The sequence below is a fragment of the Moschus berezovskii genome, chromosome 3 (genome assembly GCF_049115385.1).
Source record: "Moschus berezovskii isolate FMDL1 chromosome 3, NW_MosBer_1.0, whole genome shotgun sequence".
Classification (NCBI taxonomy): Eukaryota; Metazoa; Chordata; class Mammalia; order Artiodactyla; family Moschidae; genus Moschus; species Moschus berezovskii.
This window is the reverse complement of record NC_142462.1, coordinates 39,393,768-39,420,700: the sequence shown is the minus strand read 5'-3', so window position 1 is coordinate 39,420,700 and position 26,933 is coordinate 39,393,768. Positions and strand designations below refer to the sequence as shown.

Here is a 26,933-nt window from a genome sequence, read left to right as displayed (position 1 = left end):
TTTTTCTAAAACCAGCTTCACTATATAATACTTGGTCTTAATATGTGACACATTCTGGTGTTTTCTGTTTTATTCTAGGCTAACCCATGCTATCCTATTTTCTTTCAGTTTTAAAAAAAAAAAAATCTTAAGAGAAAAACAAAACACAACGCTGTAACTTTTCAGAGCTGTGCCCCAAATACTTCCTTGGTTTTCTCTTGCCTTCTTGTTCCTCGTTGGCAGACCAGGCCCCTTGAACTCCTTTTTCACTCTGATCTACCACGGGGTATGTATATTCTGCTCAAGCCACTGGTGCTAAGTACCACTGCCTGATTGAAGACTCCCAACCTCCAGGTATGTTGCCTTGGACTGCCTATCCTAAGAACCATTTCCCGACCAGTCTCTGCACCCCAGGCCAGGGGAGAATTCTTCAGCTTCTCCATTACTTCTTTTGCTTATTTCTAACAATCACAGCTGAACCCTTACGACCAATGAGAGTAGCTGCAGTGTCTTACCTCCAGTGCTTTTTATACTGCCTACCACGTAAAAGGACTCATCGCAGTAAGTGTTGAGTGATGGAAAAAAACATAATAACAGTAATTTACTTTTAAAAGTTCATTTGGAAAAAGTAATACACCAAACTTTCCCATATCCCTGGAATTTGTGCCCCAGGGGCGGAAAAAAAAAGGCTAGAATTAAAGGAGTCAAATGTGGCTAAATAAAATAGTGAATAGTTTTCCTAGAAATAACTTTATTTTTAAAAAGTAATATAGAATTATATGAGAGGCAGTAAACATGTAATACTTGAATAAGACATTTTCCTTAAAAAATTTACACACATAAGAAATTAAATGTGTATGTTAGAAATTTTAACATTAACAGAATGCATTTAGAAACATTACCAGGAATACAGTTTGTAGCCATACCTTTTTTGGTTCCTACTAGTAATGCTTTTTTTTTTTACCACTTAAGTATAGACAAAGCCTAAATTCAGACTTCTTTTCTTTCAGATACATTGCATGTAATGTATGTTACAAAAACTACAGGGAATTAGGTTTATTTAATTTCTTTTAGTTACAAAATAAGAATTTTCCACAATGCAGTCAGTAGTGGGGCAAGAAGAGGATGAAAGTGACATTAATTTGAAATACATAACTGTTTTTTGAGACTACTGTTCAAAACCTAATTTTTTTTTTGCCTTTTCCTACCAGTTACCCAAAAGAAGCACAGCAGAACAAAGGTAAATTTAAATTTAATACTGTTAAATTCAGTGTTCAAGATAAACATCCATGTGTGTTTTATATATATGTTGACAGTATGGCATTAACATAATTTTATATGAAAGTATTTAGCTAGAAGCACAGTGGTAGCTTTAGAAAGCACAAAATATTTCAATGAAAATATAAATATTTATGGATATATATGTTGCAAACTTAAGGTAAATCAACACAAGATAAAATAAACACAAAAAGCTTAAATACAAACCCTATATAGTTTATTTCTGGTGAAACATAAATATTTTTCTACTATATTAGAAAATACATTAATTCCTACCAACACTAGAGATTTGTCACTTAAATATATATTACTCTATTTTAAGGAAAAAAAGTTTCACATTTTCATAAAATACAGATAGACTGCAATAAAGTGCTTTTTCCTAGAGTATACAGATCCTGAGAAAAACAAAAACATTTAAAAATATTGTTTGCCTTGAAATCATACTCTTTTTCATTCTTACATTCATAAACTAAACTTCTTGGGCATTAGCCTCCAGTGACCGAAAGCTCTTTCTTACAGGAAACTGGCTTGGTAGCTCTTGGTCTAGCACACTCGTGTGAGATGTGTGAAGCCAAGGGACATCTTGAACATACTCTGTCTCAGCGATGTTAGAACAAGCCAACAGACATGACCTAGAGAACATCACCAGTGGTGATGCCTGATGGCAGACAGCTGCAACAAGAGGCCTTTCTGTGCGGAAGCAGCACTCTCACTAGCCTGAGTACAGCGCAGTTTCCCACTGCACACCCAAGTCTGACTGAAGTGAGCATTTAGGATGGTCAGTGAACGCTCTCTCTCACAGAAACAGTAGATAATACAGGGTCTTTAGACATCAAAAATAGCATCAATATCACACAAATTATATTTTTGGTTCATGAACATAAGACAGCCATACCTTTGATCAGAGAAATCTTAATATACATGAGGCCTTAAAACAGTAACAGGGTGGGAAAGAAAAAAAAACACCCAAATATATGTGAATTAAAGAAAGTAACTGATAGGCAATATTTGGTAAATGATGTGAATGATAATATTTAAAGACTGCTTTCCGTTATCTATTTGTTGAAACACTTAAGTATCTACGTCCATGATTTAAACGTGTATAAAAGGCTTGGGAATTCTTTTAGACTCTGTACATCATTCAGCACACAACTGCAAAAATGTTCGACATCTCTGACACTCCCAACAGGATGAAGTTACACAAAATCTGTATCAAACTCTGAGATTATTGCTTTCAGTGTAGAATAATTTTTCTCTTCTTTACAAGAATGCTCAATGGTTAGGATTTCTGGAATATCTTTTCCAAATTCTCAAAAATTAGGATAAAAATTTGAAGTTAGAATGATTAAATGCAAAGTAGAGATTCACTATTCATTTAAATTATAGATAAGAATCATAGAAAATCACTAAGATAACAGTGAAAAAAGCTCTTGCCTAAGAGTCTCCTGTTATTATTTGGTCATGGTTGTTATTTCAGGTTGAAACAGCATCTCTAGTATTGCTGTCTTTGAGCATTTTGTTTCTGGAAGAAAGACTTTCCAAATTCATATGTACTGATCATAACAGCACAAGCAGGAGCAATTTTAATTAAACGAGGAATCAGTCCTAAAAAAGGGAACAGAAAAATTGAGACCAAATTTTACCTTACATTTTAAAATGTAGTTTATTTGGTTTCATTCTGACAGTTATCAAATTAAGTGAAGTAACATATAAAACACTGTCCCATAACTGGTCTCAAAGAACAAGCCGAACTGTTCACTCCAAATTACTTCAAAAGCAACTGGTATTTAAACTTACAGCAAAGATATTTAGGAGGAAATAGTAAATGAGGAATATTTTCAAAAATTTTCTGCTGAAAGGCAATTAATTTAAAAGGTAAAGAAACTTTTTAGTCAATAGCTTGGTATAGGAAATATTTTTACCTGTAAATAATCCAGAAAATCCATTCTTAGCAACAATGTTCTTCATTATAGTCCACGTTGACATTTGCAAAGGCATAGAAACTAAATGTTAAAGAAACGATGCTATTATAAATTAACACTTAATTTCTAATATAGATAAATACATATAAAAGAGTGTTTATGGGCTTTGGGATATATCATTATAATAAGAACAGATCTGTTTACATAAAGAACTATTTTAAATCTTATTTTTAATAGTTGGATTCATTAAAAAGAAATTTTAAAGGCCCTCTTAAGGTACACAGGACCATATGCAATCAAGGAGGAACATACAGAAAGCCTCTCCTGAACTGATGTTTAAGCTTGGCGGTGTGTATCCTTTATACTTTTTTCCGTATCTTAAAAATCTTTCATAAAAATTTTAAAGATGTACAGGAATTTTCATGGGGTTCCCCAAGTGAAGCCATGATAGCCAATTTTCACTGTACTTTTAGTGCATACATTAAAAAAACTTTTTTCCCCCAAAGAGAAGCTTTAAGGAAAATAGCTCATTCTCCCTAGGGAGGGTCCACCTTACTAGAATCTTTCTGAATAGATGTGCTAGTCTTGAAATAAATCAGTCCTGTCTCCTCTGAAGGGAAGAGTTTTCCTGTAACTAACAGTAACATCTCACTTACTTGCAACTACTCAAGTGTCTGGAACACAGTAAAGAAACAGATTTATACATCTTTTGAAAACAGCAAAAATAGATGTTACTCATATTTAAACATAAACCTCATGAATCAGCTGTACATACACAAAGTTCACTTACCTTCGTTGTACACAATGATTCTAAGCAGCTGGCTTAGCCCACAGACTACAGACGCTAAAGGTGAAAAAAAATCTACTAAAATGTGGGCATCCTACCATGAGAACACTGTGACAGCTGAAGATTTCAGTCTTGCCCAGACCAGTGGGTGATAGGCAATCACTCCTAAGTTATCCTCACTAGCTTCTGAGAGCTGCGTTATGAAGCTACAGTGATCAGTGTGTACAGTGATGGCAACGCTGAGTCATTAGGATTAAAGTACATTTTAGTAAGTATGCCTAGGGGAAAGGGGAAAATTAGGGAAAGGGGTCATTCAGTAATAGCTCTGTAGAATTTGCAGCTTAATGAAGAGGGGCTCATTATCTCAAAATTTCTTTTATATAATGTCAGATTCTCTATGAAGATAAATGAGGCCTTGTCATTTAAGAAGCTAAACTATCTATATAAATAGTGTAACTACAGTAATTAGAGCAACCAAACAGAAAGGATACATTTTAAAACCAAGAACAAATTATTTATGACTGAAATTTAACTATAAAAACAGTGACAAAAGCTTTATACTACAAGTTGGCAACTTACACTCCTTGTTTAAATGTTTTCAATTTCGGAAACAACTAGTAAAGAAAGGAGGCTAAGTAGCTGGGTATTTCTAATCTTACGGAGCTCAAGTTCCAAACTGGGCTCTATTTTAATAGTAGGGTGAGATGAATGTAAAAGAAGACAAACAAGAAGACTTCTCAACTGGAGGTAAGCCACGACCGAGCCCTGCCTAAAGATCCAACGTCCAAGAGCTCTTTCTGCAGGGGAAAAGCAACTTCATACACCGTAAGGAAACACTATGATTACTCAAGTACAGACAACAAGAAACACTCCTCTACTGACCAACCAAATGATCAAATCCTAACAATTTTATGCTTCAGAAACAAAGCCCTATTTCCAGGGGGCTTGCTACACTTCCTATAATAATAATAGAATGAATCTAGTAGAAGCAACTAATAGTACTTTTTTATAAACATGGACCATTGTTGAATTCTTTATTGAGGTTGTTCAGTATTGCTTCTGTTTTCTTTTGGTTGTTTGGCCAGGAGACATGTGGGATCTTAGCTCCCCAACCAGATAGAACCTGCACCTTTGCATTGAAAGGGAAGTCCCCAGGACAATACTGTTCTAGAAGAAATTACAGGTTATAAAGTAGTAGATGGGATAATAGGCAGGCAGGGGTAAAAACACATCAAAAGGGAAGCTAAAAAATAGAAAAAAAAAAAAAGAATATGTATATGCATACTAATAATATAGTCTTTAAAATTTCTTAAACTTTTTGTTTAGGTTTAGAGTTTTCTCTGGGTACTCCATTCTAACAATACATTAGTTTGAGTTAAGTAGGGAGGAAGGCAACAGAGGGGCAGGGGGAATCTTGTCTTCCCTATCTAGATATTCCTAACCATCTAGAAAGAAAATACTTTTCATGGCATCTTAGACACATTTTAAATTAATTAAACTTACTTTTCTGGCTTTCATATATCCAAAGTTGTGTCTGCTTTTGTGTTTTTACCACATCAAATGGCAAAGTTGCAACAGCTGCAAACTAACAAAAAGTAAAATTGATTAATTTAAATTTTTTCCAAAGTATTTTATACTCTAATTAGCATATTACTTAATAAGGATAGTAATAAAATCATAACTAAACTGAAACATAAAGTAAAACCAGAGATGTTTAAAGAGAAGCTCCTATTGAAAAGAACAGATAAAGTCTTATGTATTCCTCCCAAAGTTCAGGAGTAAACAGTCCCCCTATATTCCTGAGGTCACACTACACTAGTTGGCAGTCAGAATTCCAACCAGACCTCTGACTGCAAAACCAGTATTCACAATTTCTGATGCTCCTGTGTGTTCCATTATTCCTTTTCTACAGATGAAGGTATAATATGTATTTTAAAGCAGAAATTCAAGTACCTAGTAATTAGCATTTAAAATTTTCCAAAAGTTTAAAAATTGTTAAAATTAAAGAAAATGGACTTTTGAACTTTTAGTGTTACATACGTTTTCTTTATGGGTTTCAACATATTTATCAAATGTAGTTCACAAATCATTTTTAAAAACACATTTCATGCAAATCAAAACCACAATGAGGTACCATCTCACGCCGGTCAGAATGGCTGCTATCAAAAAGTCTTCAAACAGTAAATGCTGGAGAGGGTGCGAAGAAAAGGGAACCCTCTTACACTGTTGGTGGGAATGCAAACTAGTAGAACCACAATGGAGAACAGTGTGGAGATTCCTTAAAAAACTGGAAATAGAACTGCCATAAGAACCAGCAATCCCACTGCTGGGCATAACACCAGAACTGGAAGAGACACATGTACCCCAATATTCATTGCAGCACTGTTTACAATAGCCAGGACATGGAAGCAACCTAGATGTCCATCAGCAGACAAATGGATAAGAAAGCTGTGGTACATATACACAATGGAGTATTACTCAGCTATTAAAAAGAATACATTTGAATAAGTTCTAATGAGGTGGATGAAACTGGAGCCCATTATATAGAGTGAAGTAAGTCAGAAAGAAAAACACCAATACAATATATTAACGCATATATAAGGAAATTAGAAAGATGGTTACGATAACCCTATATGCAAGACAGCAAAAGAGACACAGATGCAAAGAACAGACTCTTGGACTCTGGTAGAAGGCGAGGGTGGGATGATCTAAGAGAACAGCACTGAAACATGTATATTATCATATGTGAAATAGATCGCCAGTCCAGGTTTGATGCATGAGACAGGGTGCTCAGGGCTGGTGCACTGGGATGACCCTGAGGGGTGGGATGGGGAGGGAGGTGGGAGTGGGGTTCAGGATGGGGAACACATTTACACCCACAGCTGATTCATGTCAATGTATGGCAAACCCACTACAATATTGTAATTAGCCTCCAATTAAAATAACTAAAAATTTCAAATTAATCAATTTAACAGTTATTTCCATAATGCCTTAATTAAGCAAGAAAGGTTTTTCTGAAAGAACAAAGTCCCTTAAGAATGTCTTATATTTGATATAACAGTCATGAAAAGTAAAACCTAGTCTCTATTTGCTGTTTCCTAGCTTATATCTGGCCAATATGCTCATAAAGTAACCTTTAAAGTCATTTATTTCTATTTCACCCATCTATGTAAAGAGATTTAAGTTCTTGAAATCAAAGATCCAGGTAAGATAAAATCAATTATCGTTTCTCCACAATCTAACACATATAGTTGCCCTTCCGTATCTGAGGTGTACTGGCTGCAGATCCTGAAACCCATGGAGTATCCATCCCTGATACAACATGGCACAGCACAGCTGGTTCTCCGTGTCTGCGGTTCCACATCTGTGGATTCAGCAGCCGAGAATCAAACTGGTTCAAACTGCAGATGCAGAACCCCTGGATAGGGAGGGCTGAGGGGAGGATCACAGGTAGCAACAATGCGGTATGAGCCTGACACTTTGCAGAGTAACGGGGTTTAGGCTGTTCTGTTTTCTAGCAGGAAGCCTGGACATTATCCCACTGATGTGCTTTTTCTCTTGTAGAGACACATTTTTATTTGTTTAACAGTTAAAAGGCAGTAATATTTTCTAAATTATTAAAGACTTTAAAACTATATTTTCTGTGTTAGGTAAGAAATAATAAAACAACATTCTTTCATTACTGGAAAGCTGGGACAACACCCTATAGCCATTCACCTTTTTTTTTTTTACTTAAAGCACTAAGTACAGAATTGGTTCTACAGTTCTGTTATGGATCACTAAACATAAATGGTACTTGTTTTTCATCATTCATGGTGGATTAAGATATAAATAAAATTTGTAAGTTAATTTTAATCACCTCACAAATAGAAATAATGAGAAGATTTTGCTGATATTCTAACTTCTTAAATTGCTACAAAGAATTGCTCTTTTGCCTCAATATATTTATACCCCACTGGAGGGACTGGGGGCAGGAGGAGACGGGGACGACAGAATGAGATGGCTGGATGGCATCACCAACTCGATGGACATGAGTTTGAGTGAACTCTGGGAGTTGGTGATGGACAGGGAGGCCTGGTGTGCTGTGATTCATGGGGTCGCAGAGAATCAGACACGACTGAGCGACTGAACTGAACTGAAGGGTTAATTTGACATATACCAGACCCGAGAATCTTCACGTCTCAGTTTTGAACACAATCTCAGGGTCTTCTGTAGCCTAGGTTTTCTGACAGTGACTCCAGTATTTTTCCGCCAGTCTCCATGACTTCACTGTGCTCCTTCACTCTCTCAATCTGCTTCCAATGTCAGCACATCACTGTATCATCACAAATTCATTCTCAAAGTATGTGGGGATAAGAAAGCTCTCCATGTCCAAGATCATGGTGATAAGAATCTGCATAAAGGCCCACTACATGAGTTTTCATTATGTGGAGGAGTGGCCAAAGGTGAACTCCCTACTACCCAAAAATGGTCACTGGGTACTCTTCCTTCTAATTGTAAGTTTTGTTAAAATTCTTTTAAGAGGTACTCAGCCAGCATGTTCCCAAAGAAACAGGAATTAGCAGCAAAAGATGCAATTACTTCTATTCAATCAGATGATACACAGAGATAACATTTATAAAATATTAACTAACAAGATCTACTGGTATTTAATGACCAAACTGCCAAACACCTTGTGTAATAAAGTACCATCTAAACTCATTATCATAACTAATGATCTAACAAGTTCAAAAGTTTCAGAAAGATATAATGTATCTGTAATATAATAAAGACAGATATAAAATGCACTGCGCAATCCCTGGTAGCTCAGATGGTAAAGTGTCTGCCTACAATGCTGGAGACCCAGGTTTGATCCCTGGATCAGGAAGATCCCCTGGAGAAGGAAATGGCAACCCACTCCAGTATTCTTGCCTGGAAAATCCCATGAACTGAGGAGCTTGGTAGGCTGTAGTCCATGGGGTCGCAAAGAGTTGGACACGACTGAGCGACTTCACTTTCACTGATAATTTATCTTCACAATAGGGTAGTAAATACTTAGCACTTTGAGAATGCACTACTTTAAAGCTGTGTTACCTCAATAGACATGAAATGCTACATAATATTTTGTTATGTTTCAGTAAGACAATTATCACTATTTCAGAATATAACAACAAAAGAATAAACTTACAGAACCAGACAATGCCCCTGAGGTAAAGTTGATCATAAATGTTGGTTCATATAAGCCAGATTTTGCACACAACCACTTCTTTAAGACTTCATAGTTATACCAGTACATTGCTACAAAAACAGAATACAATGAACACATTTAGAAATGAAATGTGGACTTTACGGAAAATATTTGAAGAATATTATATATTAAAGGAAAAGAGAATTCTAGTATTGACAAACCTTGCTTTCTGCTTAGATAAATACTAGGTGAAATTTGTAAAAATAGTAAACAAATTCTCAGTAATATTCTAGGAGTCTTATAAACAAAATTATGCATCAGTAAAAAGGAGGACTTTAATCTCAAAACCCAACAAGAACACAAGAGAAAAGGTGAGAGTCAAATCTCATGAACACTGATGTAACAATCCAAAAGAAGAAAAACTGAAGTATTTCATGAACTATCACACACTATGACTAATTAGGTTATCTGATAAACACAGTGGTGGTAAACGTTAAGAAATGCTTTAGATACCACGTACCACATTAACAGAATTGTAGAATCATCCAAAATTGATAGAAAAGCATTCAAAGAAATTTCTTAGAAACCTAGGAATAAATCGCAGCTTCTTCAACTGGATAAAGGATATTCATCACGAATTTAAAAATGAAATAGTTATAATTTACACATTATTGTCTACATAGAAAAAAGGTAGGCAGACAAATGAGACTTTATAACAGTTTTAGAAGAAGCTGAATATAAGCTAACAGACAAAAATCAACTCACACTGCAACATCCACAAACACCCGGAAAACTTTTTTAAATAGATTTTTTTAAAACAGGTACTAAGACCTGCAGATCTTATACATACCCACCAAGAGACTATTCATTTATAAACAAGAGTGACGTCAAAACAGTTGCACATATAAAACAAAACTTAAGGAATATTTCCAAGTAAAATAAATTTTATACCTCACAAATAGGTAAAAATGAATACCATTGTTTAGCAATAACACCTATGTGGTAAAACTAGTTTTTAAAATCAAATAAATGATAAAAATTCAGCTAAGAAGTTACCACTAGGATGTGACAGTGGAGGTGGACATATGTGGTTTCATGATTTTAAACTATAGCGTCTAATTCATTTACAGAGGTGGTGATGTCACGGGTGTTTATTAGCACACTTGGTAATTTATATCCTTTTTATGTATAAAATATCAAAATAAAAAATGAAAACGTATTGGTCTAAGAATCCATGGTGTTTCTAAAAAGCACAGCTGAACACAAAAGTCAAAGAAAAATACTAAAGGAACGGGAAAGATATGGGACTGTGAGCAGGAGTCCAAGCAAAGGGTTAACAAAAGGAGAAAGAATGTGGGAAGTTAATATAACGGTTCTCAATAATGATTTCTTCCAGGTTTTAAATGGAAACATCAGTTTCACAAGAGAAGTACTACTGAAGTATGCACATTCTGTAAGTTGTTAAATTTTGTATTTCATGACTTTCTCCCTTTTCATAATGCAATGGTTAGCACAATCTCGAATCTGATTTATAATGGTCCCTATAAGACACTCACTCAAGTGGGGGAGATTTTTAATAACTGAAAAAAGTAGGAGTCAATATAATTCACAGGTGGTCTTAAATGTTATATTTTGATTTGTAGTACCTTACATATCTTACTAATTATGACTTCTTTACAATAATTTTAAAGGTAGTTTGCATTCAACAACTGACATTTAAAAAGAAAGAAAACACAAAAAGAAAAGAAAACCAGGCTTGAAACAGAAACCGTTCATTAAATAAATACTTATCAAGATCTGAGAGAGCCACACTGAACTAGGTGTGTGTGATCACCTAAGACAGTAACATGCCTTTAGCCTTAAAGAGTCTAGAATTTCCTTGATTTAAAAGTGGTATACACAAAGCTTCTTAAAATGTAGCAGATAAATCCTACCTGAGAATGGTACATCTCTAAGAATGGTAGGAGCCCAGCCCCTCCAGAGGGAAATCCAACCATCTTCAGATACTTTCTTGCTGACAAATCGATGCAGTTCCTCGTAAGAAAACTTCTTAGATTGCATCTTGGTTCTAATCAATTCCAGTGGACTTATTACAGTCACTGCGCCAACTGGTATAAAACAAGCAAATACAACAAAAGCAAAGCCATGCATTATGAAAACATGCGTGCAGAAATGAGTATTTCATGCATTTTTATATTTTAAAATTTTATTCCGAAATGTCTGCAGACTCTATCTAGCATCCGATGATGGCAACATCCTGGCTCAGGTTTTTTTCCTTGCTAAAGGTATTTCACATACTTATTCTTTCAAGAGCAGTTCCACAGTCATTACCCATCAACCAGGACTATTATAAACCTCACTTCCACTACAAAGAGGAAAATGTCCTTCTGATTAAACTCTGAATCTCGAAGTGTATACAGAAAATGACGAAAGACTCTGGCATTAATTAGACTCTGTGTTATTATCCTAAAATCTAGAATCTAAGGTCTACAACCTCAAATCTAAAACTTCTGTCCAAGAATTAACGGGATAGGTTGATCCCGTCCCGTTCTGATGGCAGTCACCACACAATATGACCTCTAAAGCATATAGGTATTAACACATGAGACAAACTACAATGCAAAATAAATGTTTACCAATACTCTATGTGAAGTTCTCTATGAATATAAACATTCTAAAACAAGCTTTAAGTAGAAATCAAAATGAAAACATTGTGAATTTATTACTTACGTCTGGCCACGATTCCAGCAACAATTGGTACGCAGCTTTCATTTTCTCCTAATTTAGATCTCAGAAGAGCAGTTAATTGATCATAGCAGGTAAAATAAATAACTGTGGCAGGAACTGCCATCACTCTGTTAGAACAAACAAAAAGATTGGTACAAAACTATCAAAGGCTTAAACATATTCTTACATTATTATGAAGCACAAGATACGGTGCATAGTGCATGCGTGAGCAGTCATATCAGACTCTTTGAGACCCATGGACTGCAGCCTGCCACGCTCCTCTGTCCATGGGATTTCCCAGGCAAGTATACCAGAGTGGGTTGACAGTTCCTTCTCCAGGGGGTCTTCCTGACCCGGGTATCAAACCCACCTCTCTTGTGTCTCCTGCACAGGCAGGGGCGTTCTTTACCAACTGCACCACCTGGGAAGTACAAAATGAAGATCCTTCTATTTTACAGAAGCTGAAAAACACAACAAATCAGCTATGAGATCAATTTTTCTTTAAGAATTAGCAGTGTTTAACTTAGACTCTTGAGAGTCCCTTGGACTGCAAGGAGATCCAACCAGTCCATTCTAGAGGAGATCAATCCTGGGTGTTCATTGGAAGGACTGATGCTAAAGCTGAAACTCCAATACTTTGGCCACCTCATGTGAAGAGTTGACTCACTGGAAAAGACTCTGATGCTGGGAAGGATTGGGGGCGGGAGGAGACGGGGACGACAGAGAATGAGATGGATGGATGGCATCACCGACTCGATGGTCATGAGTTTGAGTGAACTCCGGGAGTTGGTGATGGACAGGGAGGCCTGGCGTGCTGTGATTCATGGGGTCGCAAAGAGTCAGACACGACTGAGCGACTGAACTGAACTTAGACAACAAAAATATGTAAAGTAGGTTTCTGCTCTCCAGAGATTTGTAATGTAGTAGAGAAGGTAAATTCAGAGCACCCAGTCAGGTCATAAATATGAAAAGACAAATAAGTCGTCTTGACTTATTCTATGTCTGGTCTTCATTCCCAACTACATACATTACGGTAACATGAAAATCACTAAAGTAAAAAATCTTGTAAAAATTACTTGTAAAAAAGTACAAGCACAATTATAAAATACTTTTGAACTGCGGACCATGTCATACCTGCTTATACCTGAAAATAATGTCACCAGAATTATATATACTCAAAGCAAATTCCAATGACATTCTTTCAAATGAAAATATCAAGAGGAAGTTATTAATTAAGTCGAAGTTATTAATTAAGTTATACAAAGTCGAAGGTACTGTCATGTCATAAAGATTTAATGCATAAGTCTCTGTTTCTGGTCTAACCAAAGGACAATCACAGACCACATGTGGGAATGCCTAATACTCTACAGTTAAGTGTGGTGATGAGAACTTAGTAACAGGACTGATTGCTGCTCCTGGATCTATCACCAACCTTATAACCTTAGGCACTGTTTAGAATATGTGCCTCAAAACTGACTAATGTGCTTCATAACAAGATAAATCAGAAAGAAACGAGGCAGAGAAAGGCAAGGTATCAATTGTAATTTTTACATTCAGCCTTACTAGCTTGTCATATGAATTCACGTAATAGCTAGTTAGTACAGAATTTAATTATCTGGAAAAGAAGTATAAATAGCACAATATCGCTCATTATTTTACTAAAATAAAAACTCAAATGAACACTAATTTCTTAATTTCTGAACATGAAAAAATAAACTACGCTTGTGCCCCAAACTGGTATCTTCAGCAGGGCCTATTTGCTTGACCTTGGGTCGTCTTCAAGGAATTTAGCCCTTGAAATATTCCCTGTAACAAGGCTTTTCTGTATGTCTGGAGCACTAAATCAGCTTGCCTGCACTGATTTGTACAAATGATGTGAGTTTTGGTAAGCATCTGCTTCTTTCAGGGGGGCTGGAGTTTCAGTAACCACAGCCAGTCATGAACACAGCATGTGTCTATATCATCAGCCCCTAGTGCAAACCCTAGACTCAGATTCAAGTGCCGGTAAGGCAGAACCCCTGCACTTGCTGAGGCAGCCTGGGGCTGGGAGAGGCAGCATGCGCCCTGCGTGTCACAAGCGGGGTCTCGGGAGGACTCCGCCTGGCCAGCTCCTGTTGTGCCTTTCCCCTCACTGATTCCGTTTCATGCCTTTTCTCCTTACTGATTCCACTTCGTGCCTTTTGCGGTAATAAACCACAGACATTAGTATACATCCTGTGAGTCCTTCTAGCAAATCATCAAATGTGAGGTAGTTGTGAGAGTCACAAAACAATGCTCTAGAAAATGAAAAGTTCTGATATTAAAAATACGTGATGTTGTCTCATCATACTGATAAGGCAAAACATAACCACCACCATCACTGAGTAAGAAAAACACTAAATTTCAACTTACAATGTAGGAGGAAGGCCACTCCAAAGGGATTTAATACCCTCATTTCGAATGATTTTCAAAAAAGCATCCTAAAATTGTAATAGAAAAAAGTGGTCAAAATATATACCTGATATACCTGAACCTGATACAAAAATGTTTATAGTGATAATTGGTATTTGATTCTTTTAAGCATCATTTCTAAAATATAAGCTTTCCAGATTTATATAAGTCCATTCTTTAAAAAGGACAAAAAAATGAATTTTTCTCAACTTCCAGACACAAAGCATTTCTAAATGACAGTTCCTGCTTACAAAATAAACCTACATTACTCAGCTTGGGAGTGTTCTACTTAGGGCTGAGAAGCAGTATTTTTTGAAGATTATTATAAAAAGGAAGTGGAGGGATGGCTGAAACTTAGAATAACTCTCCTCTCCAATTATGAAATCTAAGAGAACATTATTTAAACCCAATATTTGAAACCTCTGAGGAAGAACAAAAAGCAAGTAGAAACTAGAGGGAAGCTTACTGTTAAAAGTCAAAGTGCTGTGAATGAAGTTTGCACATTTACAGCTTTTTGCCCATGGGAGCTGCAAGGAACAGTACATTTACTTGCTTGAGATGGCAAACACCAGAGTTCAGACTCATAAACTAATCAGAAAGTCAGAAGGGAAATCCTAGGAAAAGAGGCTATGAGAACATGTTGTTGTTGCTGTTTTAATCGCTCAGTCATATGTGACTCTGCGACCCCATGGACTGCAGCCCTCCAGGCTCCTCTGTCCATGGAATTCTCCAGACAAGAACACTGGAGTGGGTTGCCATTTTCTTCTCCAGACAGAGGACGTTAGCTCTTGAATATAGAGACAAAGTCAGCCACAAGATGTAGCTCACCACTCAATTGTGCAGCCCCAGGAGAAGACAACAAAAACAAACCAGACACCCTGTGGATGGCAGATGGGATGGGAATTTCAGCTGCAGCCCACCACGGTGGTGCCTGAGTGTGAAGTCTGAATCTAGCCAAAGTTAACTGCCTTTTAGAACAGAACTGTCTCTTGGGAAGAATATAAAAGAACCCAGAGTCTTTACAATGCATTCTTCATAATGTTCACTGCTGCTGCTGCTGCTGCTAAGTTGCTTCAGTCGTGTCCGACTCTGTGCGACCTCACAGACAGCAGCCCCCCAGGCTCCCCCGTCCCTGGGATTCTCCAGGCAAGAACACTGGAGTGGGTTGCCATTTCCTTCTCCACTATCCAATCAAAATTCATTAGACATAAAAAGAAACAAAAGGAAAAGTAATCATCAGAAACCATCACTGAGACGATTAAGATGATGCTATCTGCAGACAAGAACTCCAGAACACCTATTATAAATATGTGCAAGGGTTATTAAAAAGATGATGGGTCCATAGTACATGGACAAATTTGGAATTCAGCAAGGAAATAATTACTGTTAAAATTGCCAAGTGAAAATTCTAAGCCGGAAATGAAAAATTAACTACATGGGCCTAACAGCAGAAAGGAGACAGCAAGGAGTCACTGAAGACAAACCTAAAACTAAATCAGAAGAAGGAAGAGAAAAAGAATGAAGAAAAATGGGAACTTCCCCGTGGTCCAGTGGTTAAGACCCTATGCCTTCACTGCCGAGGGTCCAGTTCAATCCCTGGTCAGGGAACTGTGATCCAGCAACCCATATGGTATGGCCAAATAAAAAAAAGCCAAAACTTTAGAAAAATGATCAGAGGCTCAGAGACCTGAGGGGAAATATCAAGTAGTTCAACACTAGTTTATGTGGAGTCACAGAGAAAAAGAAAGAAAACAAAATAGGAAATCACCTGATGAAATGATGAGCAAAAACCTCCCTGAATTAGTGAAAGGTATCAATTGACAGGGTCCCCCCCCCAAAAAAAAAAAACCCAAGTGAATTAAAAAAAACAAACAGTAGAGGAAAATGACAAAATACATATAGGGGAAGGATGATTAAATGAAGACCAGCTTCTCAGCAGACACATGAAAGGCCAAAAGACACTGTAATAACACATTTAAGGTGCTAAAAAAAAAGCAAGCCAGAATTCTGTATGCTGCCAAATACATGTCAAAAATGCTTTATAAAGACATCCCATAGAACAAAGAGATTACACTGCCAAAATACCTTCATTAAAGAAATGCTGAAAGAAGTCTTTAGGATAAAGGGCCATAGTGGCGCCACGTACTACCATCTTCAGAAAGGCAGGAAGGACAAAAGAAGTGGCAGATATATGGTTACAGGTAAAATATGTATTTCTTTTTAACTATTTAAAAGACATAAGACTATTTAAAGTGAAAATTCTAACTGTGACTGTGGCATCTGTAAAGTCCTAGGATGTCCATCCGGGAGGCAGCAGCACAAACGAAGAGGAGGGGGTAAGGGTGTCAGGACACGAGGGGCCTGAGATCCACTCTGCTTGCGAGTCAGCAAGTGGGCCTGCGTGGCACCATGAGAGCCCAGGTAAAGACGAAACTCTGGGGTGAGACATAAAGTTCATCATCGTGGCAACAGCAGCAGCCAGAGTGTCGGCATTCTGACCCCTGTATCGAGCCCCAGCTTCCACGGGCAGTGTGACGAAGGCTAGATGACGCTGAGCACACAGTGGATGCACCACAGGAGAGGAAACCTGACCTCAGCGACCCACATCACTGACGGCGGGGAGTAAGCACGCCTGTGTCTTCCAAGGTCACTCACTCTCCAAACAGCCTTGAAAAGATGATCGGGAACAAAGGACAGACGATGCCACACACATGAGATATGCCCAATGTGAAACACTTTTGAAGGACTGTTTGCCTAGAAACGGGAATTGAGGCATCAATATAATGTTATTAAAATTCAAACCAATAACAGGAAAGGAGGAAAACAGGGAATAATTAGAAAAATACACAAAAATAGATTAATACTCCAACCATATGAAAAATTATATTAAAGGACTAAACTTGCCGATTAAAAGTTACTACATCAACAGCCATCTGCATCCTATTTGTGGAGCCTCTAGGCCTTCCCAGGTGGCGCCAGCGGTAAAGAATCCACCTGCCAATGCGGGTTCTATCCCTGTGTCAGGAAGATCCCCTGAGTAGGAAATGGCAACCTGTTCCAATATTCTTGCCGTTAGAATCCCATGGACAGAAGAGCCTGGCAGTTCATCGGGTCACAGAGGGTGACAGAACAAGACAGAACTGTTACAGAAAATTAAAGACCAGAAATTGAAGGTGACTCAAACAGATGTTTTTTGATTGGAAGAATAATGTTAAAATGACCATACTACACAAGATTCAATACAATTCCTATCAAAATGACAATGGCATTTTTTACTGAACTAAAATAAATTCTAAAATTTATATGGAAACACAGAAGATCCTGCATTGGCAAAACAATCTTGAGAAAGAAAAACAAAACTAGCGGTTATCATTATCCCTGATTCCAAACCACATTATAAAACTGCAGTCATCAAAACAGACCCCTAAGGTGGCAGAGTTGAAGGATGTGTTCTCATCTTCTCCTGCGAGAACTCCAAAATTGCAACTAGCTGCTGAGCAATCATTGAAAGACTATTGCATCCCATCAAAAAAAGATACTCCACATCCAAGGGCAAAGGAGAAGCCCCAACAAGACAGTAGGAGGGGCGAAATCACGTTTAGAATCAATCCCCATACCTGCCAGAGACACTTGGAGGGCTCAAACAAAACCTTGTGCATGCCAGGACTCAGAGACCCCACAAAAGACTGAGCCACGCCTACCTTTGAGTGTCTGAGTGTCTCCTGTGGAGGCATGGGTCAGCAGTGGCCTGTTGGGGGGACAGGGGCTCCGGCTGCAGAACTGGGAAGCACAGCATGTGGCCTAAGTCTTCTTGGAGGAGGTTGCCATTAGCCCAACCACAGAGTCACCGAGCAGATGCCAACCACAGAGTCACCGAGCAGATGACCCACAAACTGGAGAACAGTTATACCGAAGAAGTTCTCGCACTGTTGCAAAAGTTCTAAGGCCCAAAGCAGATTTCTCAACCTGGGGATCCAGCAAAGGGACTGAGAATCCCCAGGGAACTTGACTTTGGAGGCCAGTGGGATTTGATTACAGAACTTCCACAGGACTGGGGACCAGACTCTTGCAGGGCACAACAAAAACTTGTGTGCGCCAGGACCCAGGAGAAAGGAGCAGTGACCCCATAAGAGACTGAGCCAGACTTGCCTGTGAGTGTCCCGTGTGTCCGGCAGAGGCACGGTCAACAATGACCTGCTGTGGGGTCATGGCACTGAGGGGGAAGGAACACAGTCCCACCCATCAACAGAAAATCGGATTAAAGATTTACTGACCCGCCCATCACAGCAAGATCCAGATTCACCCACAGCCAGTCCCTCCCATCAGGAACCTTCCACAAGCCTCTTCCCTTTATCCATCAGAGGGAAGACCAGAATCTGTGAAAACCAGAATCACAGAAAACTAACCAAACTCATCACATGGATCACAGCCTTCTCTAACTCAATGATACTATGAGCCATGCCATGTAAGACCACCCAAGACGGATGGGTCATGGTGGAGAGTTCTGACAAAACATAGTCCACTGGGGAAGAGAATGCAAACCACTTCAGTATTTTGCCTTGAGAACCCCATGAACAGCATGAAAAGACAAAAAGATAGGACACTGAAAGATGAACTCCCCAAGTTGGTAGGTGCCCAATTGTTACTGAAGAAGAGTGGGAAATAGTTCCAGAAAGAACGAAGAGGCAGAGCCAAAGCAAAAACAACGCCCAGTTGTGAATGTAACTGGTGATGGAGGTAAAGTCCGATGCTGTAAAGAACAATACTGCATAGGAACCTGGAAGGTTAGGTCCATGAATCAAGGTAAATTGGAAGTGGTCAAACAGAAGATGGCAAGAGTGAATATTGACATTTTAGGAATCAGTGAACTAAAATGGACGGGAATAGGCAAATTTAATTCAGATGACCATTATATCTACTACTGTGGGCAAGAGTCCCTTAGAAGAAATGGAGTAGCCCTCACACTAAAAAAAACCCTGAAATGAAGTACTTGGGTGCAATCTCAAAAACGACAGAATGATCTCGCTTTGTTTCCAAGGCAAAGCATTCAATATCACAGTAATCCAAGTCTATACCCCAACCACTAATGCCAAAGCTGAGGTTGAATGGTTTTATGAACACCCATAAGGCCTTCTAGAACTAACACCAAAAAAAGATATCCTTTTCATAAAAGGGGACTGGAATGCAAAAGTAGTTAGTTAAGAGGGACCTGGAGTAACAGGCAAGTTTGGTCTTGGAGTACAAAATGAAGCAGGGCAAAGGCTAACAGAGTTTTGCCAAGAGAATGCACTGGTCATAGCAAACAGTCACTTCCAACAACGTTAAGAGATGACTCTACACATGGACATCACCAGATGGTCATTACCGAAATCAGACTGATTATATTCTTTGCAGCCAAAGATGGAGAAACTCTATACAGTCAGCAAAAACAAGACTGGAAGCTGATTGTGGCTCAGATCATGAACACCTTATTGCAAAATACAGACTTTAATTGAAGAAAGTAGGGAAAACCACTAGATCATTCAGAAATGACCTAAATCAAATTCCTTACGATTATACAGTGGAAATGACAATAGATTCAAGGGATTAGATCTGACAGAGTGCCTGAAGAACTATGGATGGAGGTTGTTAACACTGTATAGGAGGTGTTGATCAAAATCATCCCCCAAGAAATGCAAAAGGCAAAATGGCTGTTTGAGGAGGCCTTACAAATAGCTGAGAAAAGAAGAGAAGCTAAAGGCAAAAGAGGAAAGGAAAGATATACCCATCTGAATGCACAGTTCCAAAGAGCAAGGAGAGATAAGAGAGCTTTCCTAAATGATCAGTGCAAAGAAACAGAGGAAAACAATAGAATGGGAAAGACTAGAGATCTCTTCAAGAAAATTAGAAATACCAAGGAAAGATAGGCACAATAAAGGACAGAAATGGTATGGATCTAAAAGAAACAGAAGATAATAAGAAGAGATGTCAAGAATACACAGAAGAACTATACAAAAAAGATGTTAATAACCCAGATAACCACAACAGTGTGATCACTCACCTAGAGCCAGACACCTTGGAGTGCAAAGTCAAACGGGCCTTAGGAAGCATTTTAACGAACAAAGCTGGTGGAGGTGATGGAATTGCAGCTGAGCTATTTCAAATCCTAAAAGATGGTTCTATTCAAGTGCTGCATTCAACATGTGAACAAATTTGGAAAACTTAGAACTGGAAAAGGTCAGTTTTCATTCCAACTCCAAAGAAAGGAAATGCCAAAGAATGTACAAACTACCACACAATTGCACTCATTTCACACACAAGCAAAGTAATGCTCAAAATCCTTCAGGCTAGGCTTCAACAGTATGTGAACCGTGAAATTGCAGATGTTCAAGCTGGATTTAGAAAAGGAACAGGAAGCAGAGATCAAATTGCCAACAACTGCTGGCAAGTGTTGAAAAAAGCAAGGGAAATTCCAGAAAACATCTACTTCTGCTTCACTGTCTACGCTAAATCCTCTGACTGTGTTCACTTCAGTTCAGTTGCTTGGTCACATCCGACTCTTTGCGACCCCACGGACTGCAGCACACCAGGCCTCCCTGTTCATCAGCAACTTCCACAGTTTACTCAAGCTCATGTCCATTGAGTCAGTGATGCCATCCAACCATCTCATCCTCTGACTGTGTGGATCACAGCACACTCTGGAAAATTCTTAAAGAGATGGGAACACCAGACCACCTGACCTGCTTCCTGAGAAATCTGGAGGTCAAGAAGCAACAGTTAGAACTGGACATGGAACAACAGACTGGTTCCAAATCAGGAAAGGAGTACATCCAAACTGTGTATTGTCACCCTGCTTATTTAACTTATATGCAAAGTACATCATGAGGAACGCTGGGCTGGAAGAAGCACAAGCTGGAATCAAGATTGCCAGGAGAAATATCAATAACCTCAGATATGCAGATGACACCACCCTTATGGCAGAAAGCGAAGAAGAACTAAAGAGCCTCTTAATGAAAGTGAAAGAGAGTGAAAAGTTGGCTTAAAACTAAACATTCAGAAAACTAAGATCATGGCATCTGGTCCCATCACTTCATGGCAAATAGATGGGGAAACAGTGGAAAAAGTGACAGACTTTATTTTTTGGGCTCCAAAATCACTGCAGATGGTGACCGCAGCCATGAAATTAAAAAGACGCTTGCTCCTTGGAAGAAAAGCTATGACAGAGACAGCATATTAAAAAGCAGAAAGATCAATAAAGGTCAGTATAGTCAAAGCTATGGTTTTTCCATAGTCATCTACAGATGTGAGAGTTGGACCATAAAGAAGCCCAAGTGCTGAAGAATTGATGCTTTTGAGCTATGGTGTTGGAGAAGACTCAGATTGAGGGCTAGAGAAGGTGGCAACAGAGGATGAGATGGTTGGATGGCATCATCGAGTCAAAGGACATGAGTTTGAGCAAACTCAGGGAGATGGTGAAGGACAGGGAGCCTGGTGTTCTACAGTACATGGGGTTGCAAAGTCAGACAGGACCGAGTGAGTAAACAACGAATGACGCCTCCATTAAAATCTCTGAAGAAAGGCATCTGGATGCTTCCAGGCTGGTGAGCACAGGGAGGTGCCGGGAGAATGACAGGCCTGGAGAGGACACAGAAGCTCTACGCCTCCCCTAAGTCCTGCCCTGTGCACCTCTAGCTGTTCCTGAGCTGTGTCCCTTCATAATAAACTAGTAATCTCTTAAGTAAACTTCCTTCCTGAGTTCTGAAAGCTGTTCTAGCAAATTACTGAACCCAAGGAAAGGATCATAAGAACTTCTGTCTTTTGACTTACAGCCTGTCAGGCAGAAGCACGGTGACAACCTGGCCTTGAGAGTGGCGTCTGAAATGGGAGCAGTCCCGTGGGAGCTGACAACTAACTCCAGGTAGATGGTGTCAGAATTGAGTTAAACTGCAGAACACCACCGAACTAAAGGACTGCTTGGTAGGGGGAAAATACCACTAATCTTTTCAAAAGAATTCTGAGTGTTCAGAGAGAAAAACAGTAACTAGTTGTTTTCTAATACGTTGACACCAAACCTGTGAATGAATGTATGCAGCAGTTTTACTCGGAGTCAAAAACTGGAAACCACCTGAAACAAACTATGGTATACCCATACCATGTAATACTAGTGAGTAATAAAAAGGAACAAACTATTGATACATTAAAGAACTTGAATGAATCTTCAGACAATTAAAATAAGTGAGAAGTACCAATCCCAAAATGTCCTTTTTATGACTCTATTTATAGAACATTCTTAAGATGACAAAATTATGTAAAGGGAGGACAGGCTAGTGGTTGGTAGGAGTTAAGAAGGTGGTGTGACTACAGAAGGGAAACAGGAAGGATCCCTGGAATTGTTCTGTATTGTCACTGTATCAATGTCAACATGCTGATGGTCATATTGTACTCATCCTGTTACATGTTACCAACTGGGAGAAACTGGGAAGAGAGTACACAGGGTCTGTCTCTGAATATTTTTCTTAAAATTATGTATGATCTACAAGCATTTGAAAATTTTAAAACTCTACTCCCTTTTCCCCCGTATATAAGAAAGATGAACATAAAGTTAACAAAGAATTAAAAGTAAAAAAAATCCCTCCCCTCTCCTGCTTCAGTGTCTACCTTTTAACTGTGTGCTAACTACATGATGGACTTTTTACTCTCTTGCAACTGTTGAATCTTTCATACAGAAGAGTAAACATAAGAATAAAAACCATGCTGTGATTATAAATAATGTCAACTCTTTACCAATGTTCCCTGGAAACGTCCTGGCTTCTTATACCATGCTTTGTTGCCTTCCTCTTCACAGACACACAGATGATCCATTAGTCCATTACTATATAGAAAACATTTTCCTAACAAAGAAGATTACAATGGTCAACAATTATTTCACACAAGTGTATTATTTTTACAGATGATCAAAATAAAAATACAAGGAGGAGCATGAACAAGGTAAAATTTTGTCTTCCCCTTTTAGGATGAAACAAACAATCTGATTTGTTTAATGACAAACTCACAGTGGGCTCTAAACTCACAGTGGTGAAAAGCAATTGAATAAACTACCGGATTCCGTTTGCAGGACTATAGTAAAAAAATGTACACAGAAAAAAATTCTCTTCAGTTATCTGAGGTAATGGAGAGGAAAGATAAGAGGAAAATCTCTTTTGAAAAGACAGTATGGGTGTGCGTCTTGTCTATCTGATCAGAAGAAAACTCTGTGGTATGTAAGGGAAACTCAGACCAAAATACATTATGAAACAATGCATATCTGAATCTTAAAAGAGCTCATTACAAGGAAAAAGTTTTATTAACTATACGAGGTGATGGATGCTGGCTAAACTTACTATGATAATCATTTTTCAATATATACATACATGAAATCATTATACTGGACTCCTAGAACTAACACTATGTTCTATATCAATTACATCTCAACTGAAAAAGTAGATTATGAAAAAGTATGTTTTTCATAATCTCAACCCATGTGAATAACGCTATGCTTTGTGTCTTTCTCTGTATTTTTACTGCTTAATCTAGACATTGGTCAGCTCCCTCTTAATTGACTACAACTTTTTCTAATGATTCCTTCCCATTATTGGATTCATTCTTGCTCTCACAACTGTCTTCTCCATTTGACCATATATAATTCTGTCAGTTTTATAACACACTGATCTACCTTTAATACATAGGGAACTACTCTGCTTTTCATCCCTTCCTACAATCCAGCTATCCTTTGATCCACCTGGATACCTGTGGTTCATTCTGTCTCCCTGATACGCATTCAACAGAGTGGCATTTATGTACGAGCCTTTTTACAGTCTGTTTTCCACTATTTAAACACATTTGAAATGACATTATCTTTATAAAAACTGCAAAATATGGATCAAGGAACTGTTATTTTGCCTATCTAATAAAAACATATAACTACTCTTCTCAAAGTCCACATAAGCTATAATGTCTAGCGATTAACCAAGCTGCTTGATAAAATATTGAAATTCCTATTACTATTCAAGCAACAATTAGATGCCTGTTGGAGGAATACTGTAGGATTGGCACAGCTCTTGGACTACAGCAGGAAGCTAGAGTCAAGGTCCCTTATAAGTAAAATTCTGTTCTTACTTGTGAGACATATACTGAGATACAAAATTGCCCTCTCCATTTGTTAGTAGGTTCATGAAAGTGCTATATGTGTTATACATATACACACATACACACACAGGCTGTTGACCCTTGAACAACCTGAGTCTGAACTGTAAGCGTCTACTTATACAGACTGTTTTCAGTAGTAAATACTACAGTTACACGATCTGCAGTTGGCTGAGTCCAAGGATGAGGAACTGCAAAAGCCGAGGAATTATGGACATTGAGGACCAACTATAAATTATAGGCGGATTTTCAGCTACACCAATGGTGGGCAACAGTAACCTCCTCATTCTTCAAGGGTCAACTGTACTTGTTTTCTACCTAGACTTCATCAGGTACAACTAAGAAATGAGGAAAATGTTTCCGCATGAGGATAAAGGCATTAGTTTTCACAAACTGGCAGAAAGAGAATATTATTTTTAAAAAAATGAATGCAGTGACATTTAAAAACCTAACATTACATTTTCAGGATAAGGTGAACACATACCTTTGGGGAATGGATTGTTTTGGGCTTGGAGTCGAATTTTAACAACATCAAAGGGTGTCACTATGAAGATACATAACAATTTCAATTAACAAGTGATAACTGTAATTTGTAGAGATGTTTGTCCAAAGAACACAAAATATACCACATGATACCTATATAATGGTTTTATATTTATCATAAAGTGGTTTTAAGTGTTAACATTCTAATTTTTTGGACTTGAATTTTGTTTAAAGAGGACCAATGAGAAAATTTAGTTACTTTTTCACAGGTACAAAACTCTCATTTTGGAGAAGGCACTCTTGCCTGGAAAATCCCATGGATGGAGAAGCCTGGTAGGCTACTCCATGGTGTCGCTACGAGTCAGAAATGACTGAGAGACTTCACTTTCACTTTTCACTTTCACGCACTGGGGAAGGAAATGGCAATCCACTCCAGTGTTCCTGCCTGGAGAATCCCAGGGACGGTGAAGCCTGGTGGGCTGCTGTCAATGGGGTCACACAGAGTCGGACACGACTGAAGCAACTTAGCAGCAGCAGCAAACTCTCATTTATACTATTTCTACAGCTATAATTCCATTAACATTAAAGCTAAAATACTAGTATTTGTAAGAAAATATGTATTCTAAGATAAAAAATGTTCCAAAAGACCACTTAAATGTATTACAAGTAATCAATAATCAAATAATATAAGTCTCCCCATATTAAATTAAAGTCTCCCTCTGTTAAATGCACCTGTATCAAATAAAAACCACAGGTATTGCAAATTTGAGTGAGCTAGTAATAACTGATTCTTGCTACCATATTGTGTTACTCTATTTGGGAACAGTGCAGCAAAGGAAAATGGCATTATGATCTGAAGTAAAATACTACATTCTTAAGCAATTAGTTTACATTTGTTCTAACCATCTTGGGCTTTCTGGTGGCTCAGACAGTAAAGAATCTGCCTGCAATGTAGGAGACCTGGGTTCAACCCCAGGGTCAGGAAGACCCCACAGAAAAGGAAATGGCAACCCACTCCAATATTCCTGCCTGGAAAATTTCATTGACAGAGAAGCCTGGTGGACTACACTCCATGGGATCACAAAGAGTCAGACACGACTGACAGACAAACAAGTGCTATCTTATTTAAATAAACTAGCCAACTCATTAAAATGTTAAACTGTCACCTACTGTGTCATTTGGCAGTGTCTATAAAAAATTCATTTAAAGACAGAGAAATGTAGTCCAGAGAAATTTAAGCAATTCACTAAAAGCAAAGTAAAAGATAATCTGAATTTCTTGCTACTGTAAGTTGCCCAACTTCTGTATTTTTCATTATGCTAATATTTAACCCCATATTTTTACTATTTTAAAAAGGATAATAGTCATAAAAGTTTGATATTGACAGAGACCTCAAAGAACTTCAGATCTAAGCCCCTAAATTTACAGAGGAGAAATTAAGTTCAAAGAGAATGAGGACAATCCCGAAGTACATTCATCCTGAGAACAGCAAAGTAAAGACTAAAATTCTAGCCTCTCGATTCTCTGTCCAGGGTTCTTTTCTGTTATCACGCTGAAGCATCAATGATAATATTATCAGTATTTCACAGTAAAACTCAAGTGGGATCAATAATTCATTCAGATACATCATCTACATCCTAACATTATTTTACCCATCAGGGATGTCAGTATAGCTCCAGTGCAAGAGGCGAACATTTGCTGAAGCGGTGTCACTGTGATAACTGGTGGTCCCTCTGATTCAGGATCCATGTCTTTAACTAACAGCAGCAAAATCTGTTAAAGAAAAGCAAGATGTAAAACAAAAGTGTAACAGAAGATGCCCTCAAAACTAACTGCTCAAAGCTAAAGAAACTATGAAAACTAAAACCAGTATTACTATCAAAGCACAGGCTGTTGACCAGCAGAAGTATACACGTAAGTTCTATATGCAAAGGCACTACACTATTGTCATTAAGAGAACATATTCTCGGATGTTCCAAAAGGGTAATGTACTTCAGCT

General features: G+C 38.1%; 1 protein-coding gene across 4 annotated transcripts in view; it reads right to left on the bottom strand.

The window, feature by feature from the left end:
* Positions 1–710: 710 nt before the first annotated feature.
* The window catches only part of LOC129552316 (mitochondrial glutathione transporter SLC25A40), a 67,076-nt gene continuing 40,853 nt past the window's right edge, over positions 711–26,933 (bottom strand). For 3 of the 4 annotated variants that reach the window (XM_055420603.2, XM_055420602.2, XM_088833763.1), the window contains 10 exons: positions 26,587–26,707; positions 24,936–24,995; positions 23,054–23,160; positions 14,252–14,319; positions 11,864–11,988; positions 11,068–11,241; positions 9,134–9,243; positions 5,470–5,551; positions 3,180–3,260; positions 711–2,862 (listed from right to left, as the gene is read on the bottom strand). In XM_055420603.2, coding sequence (XP_055276578.2) covers positions 2,750–2,862; positions 3,180–3,260; positions 5,470–5,551; positions 9,134–9,243; positions 11,068–11,241; positions 11,864–11,988; positions 14,252–14,319; positions 23,054–23,160; positions 24,936–24,995; positions 26,587–26,683 — 1,017 coding nt within the window. In that variant the 5' untranslated portion in view covers positions 26,684–26,707 and the 3' untranslated portion in view covers positions 711–2,749. The remainder of the gene's footprint in view (positions 2,863–3,179; positions 3,261–5,469; positions 5,552–9,133; positions 9,244–11,067; positions 11,242–11,863; positions 11,989–14,251; positions 14,320–23,053; positions 23,161–24,935; positions 24,996–26,586; positions 26,708–26,933) is intronic. The other variant, XM_055420604.2, reaches the window with a different exon arrangement.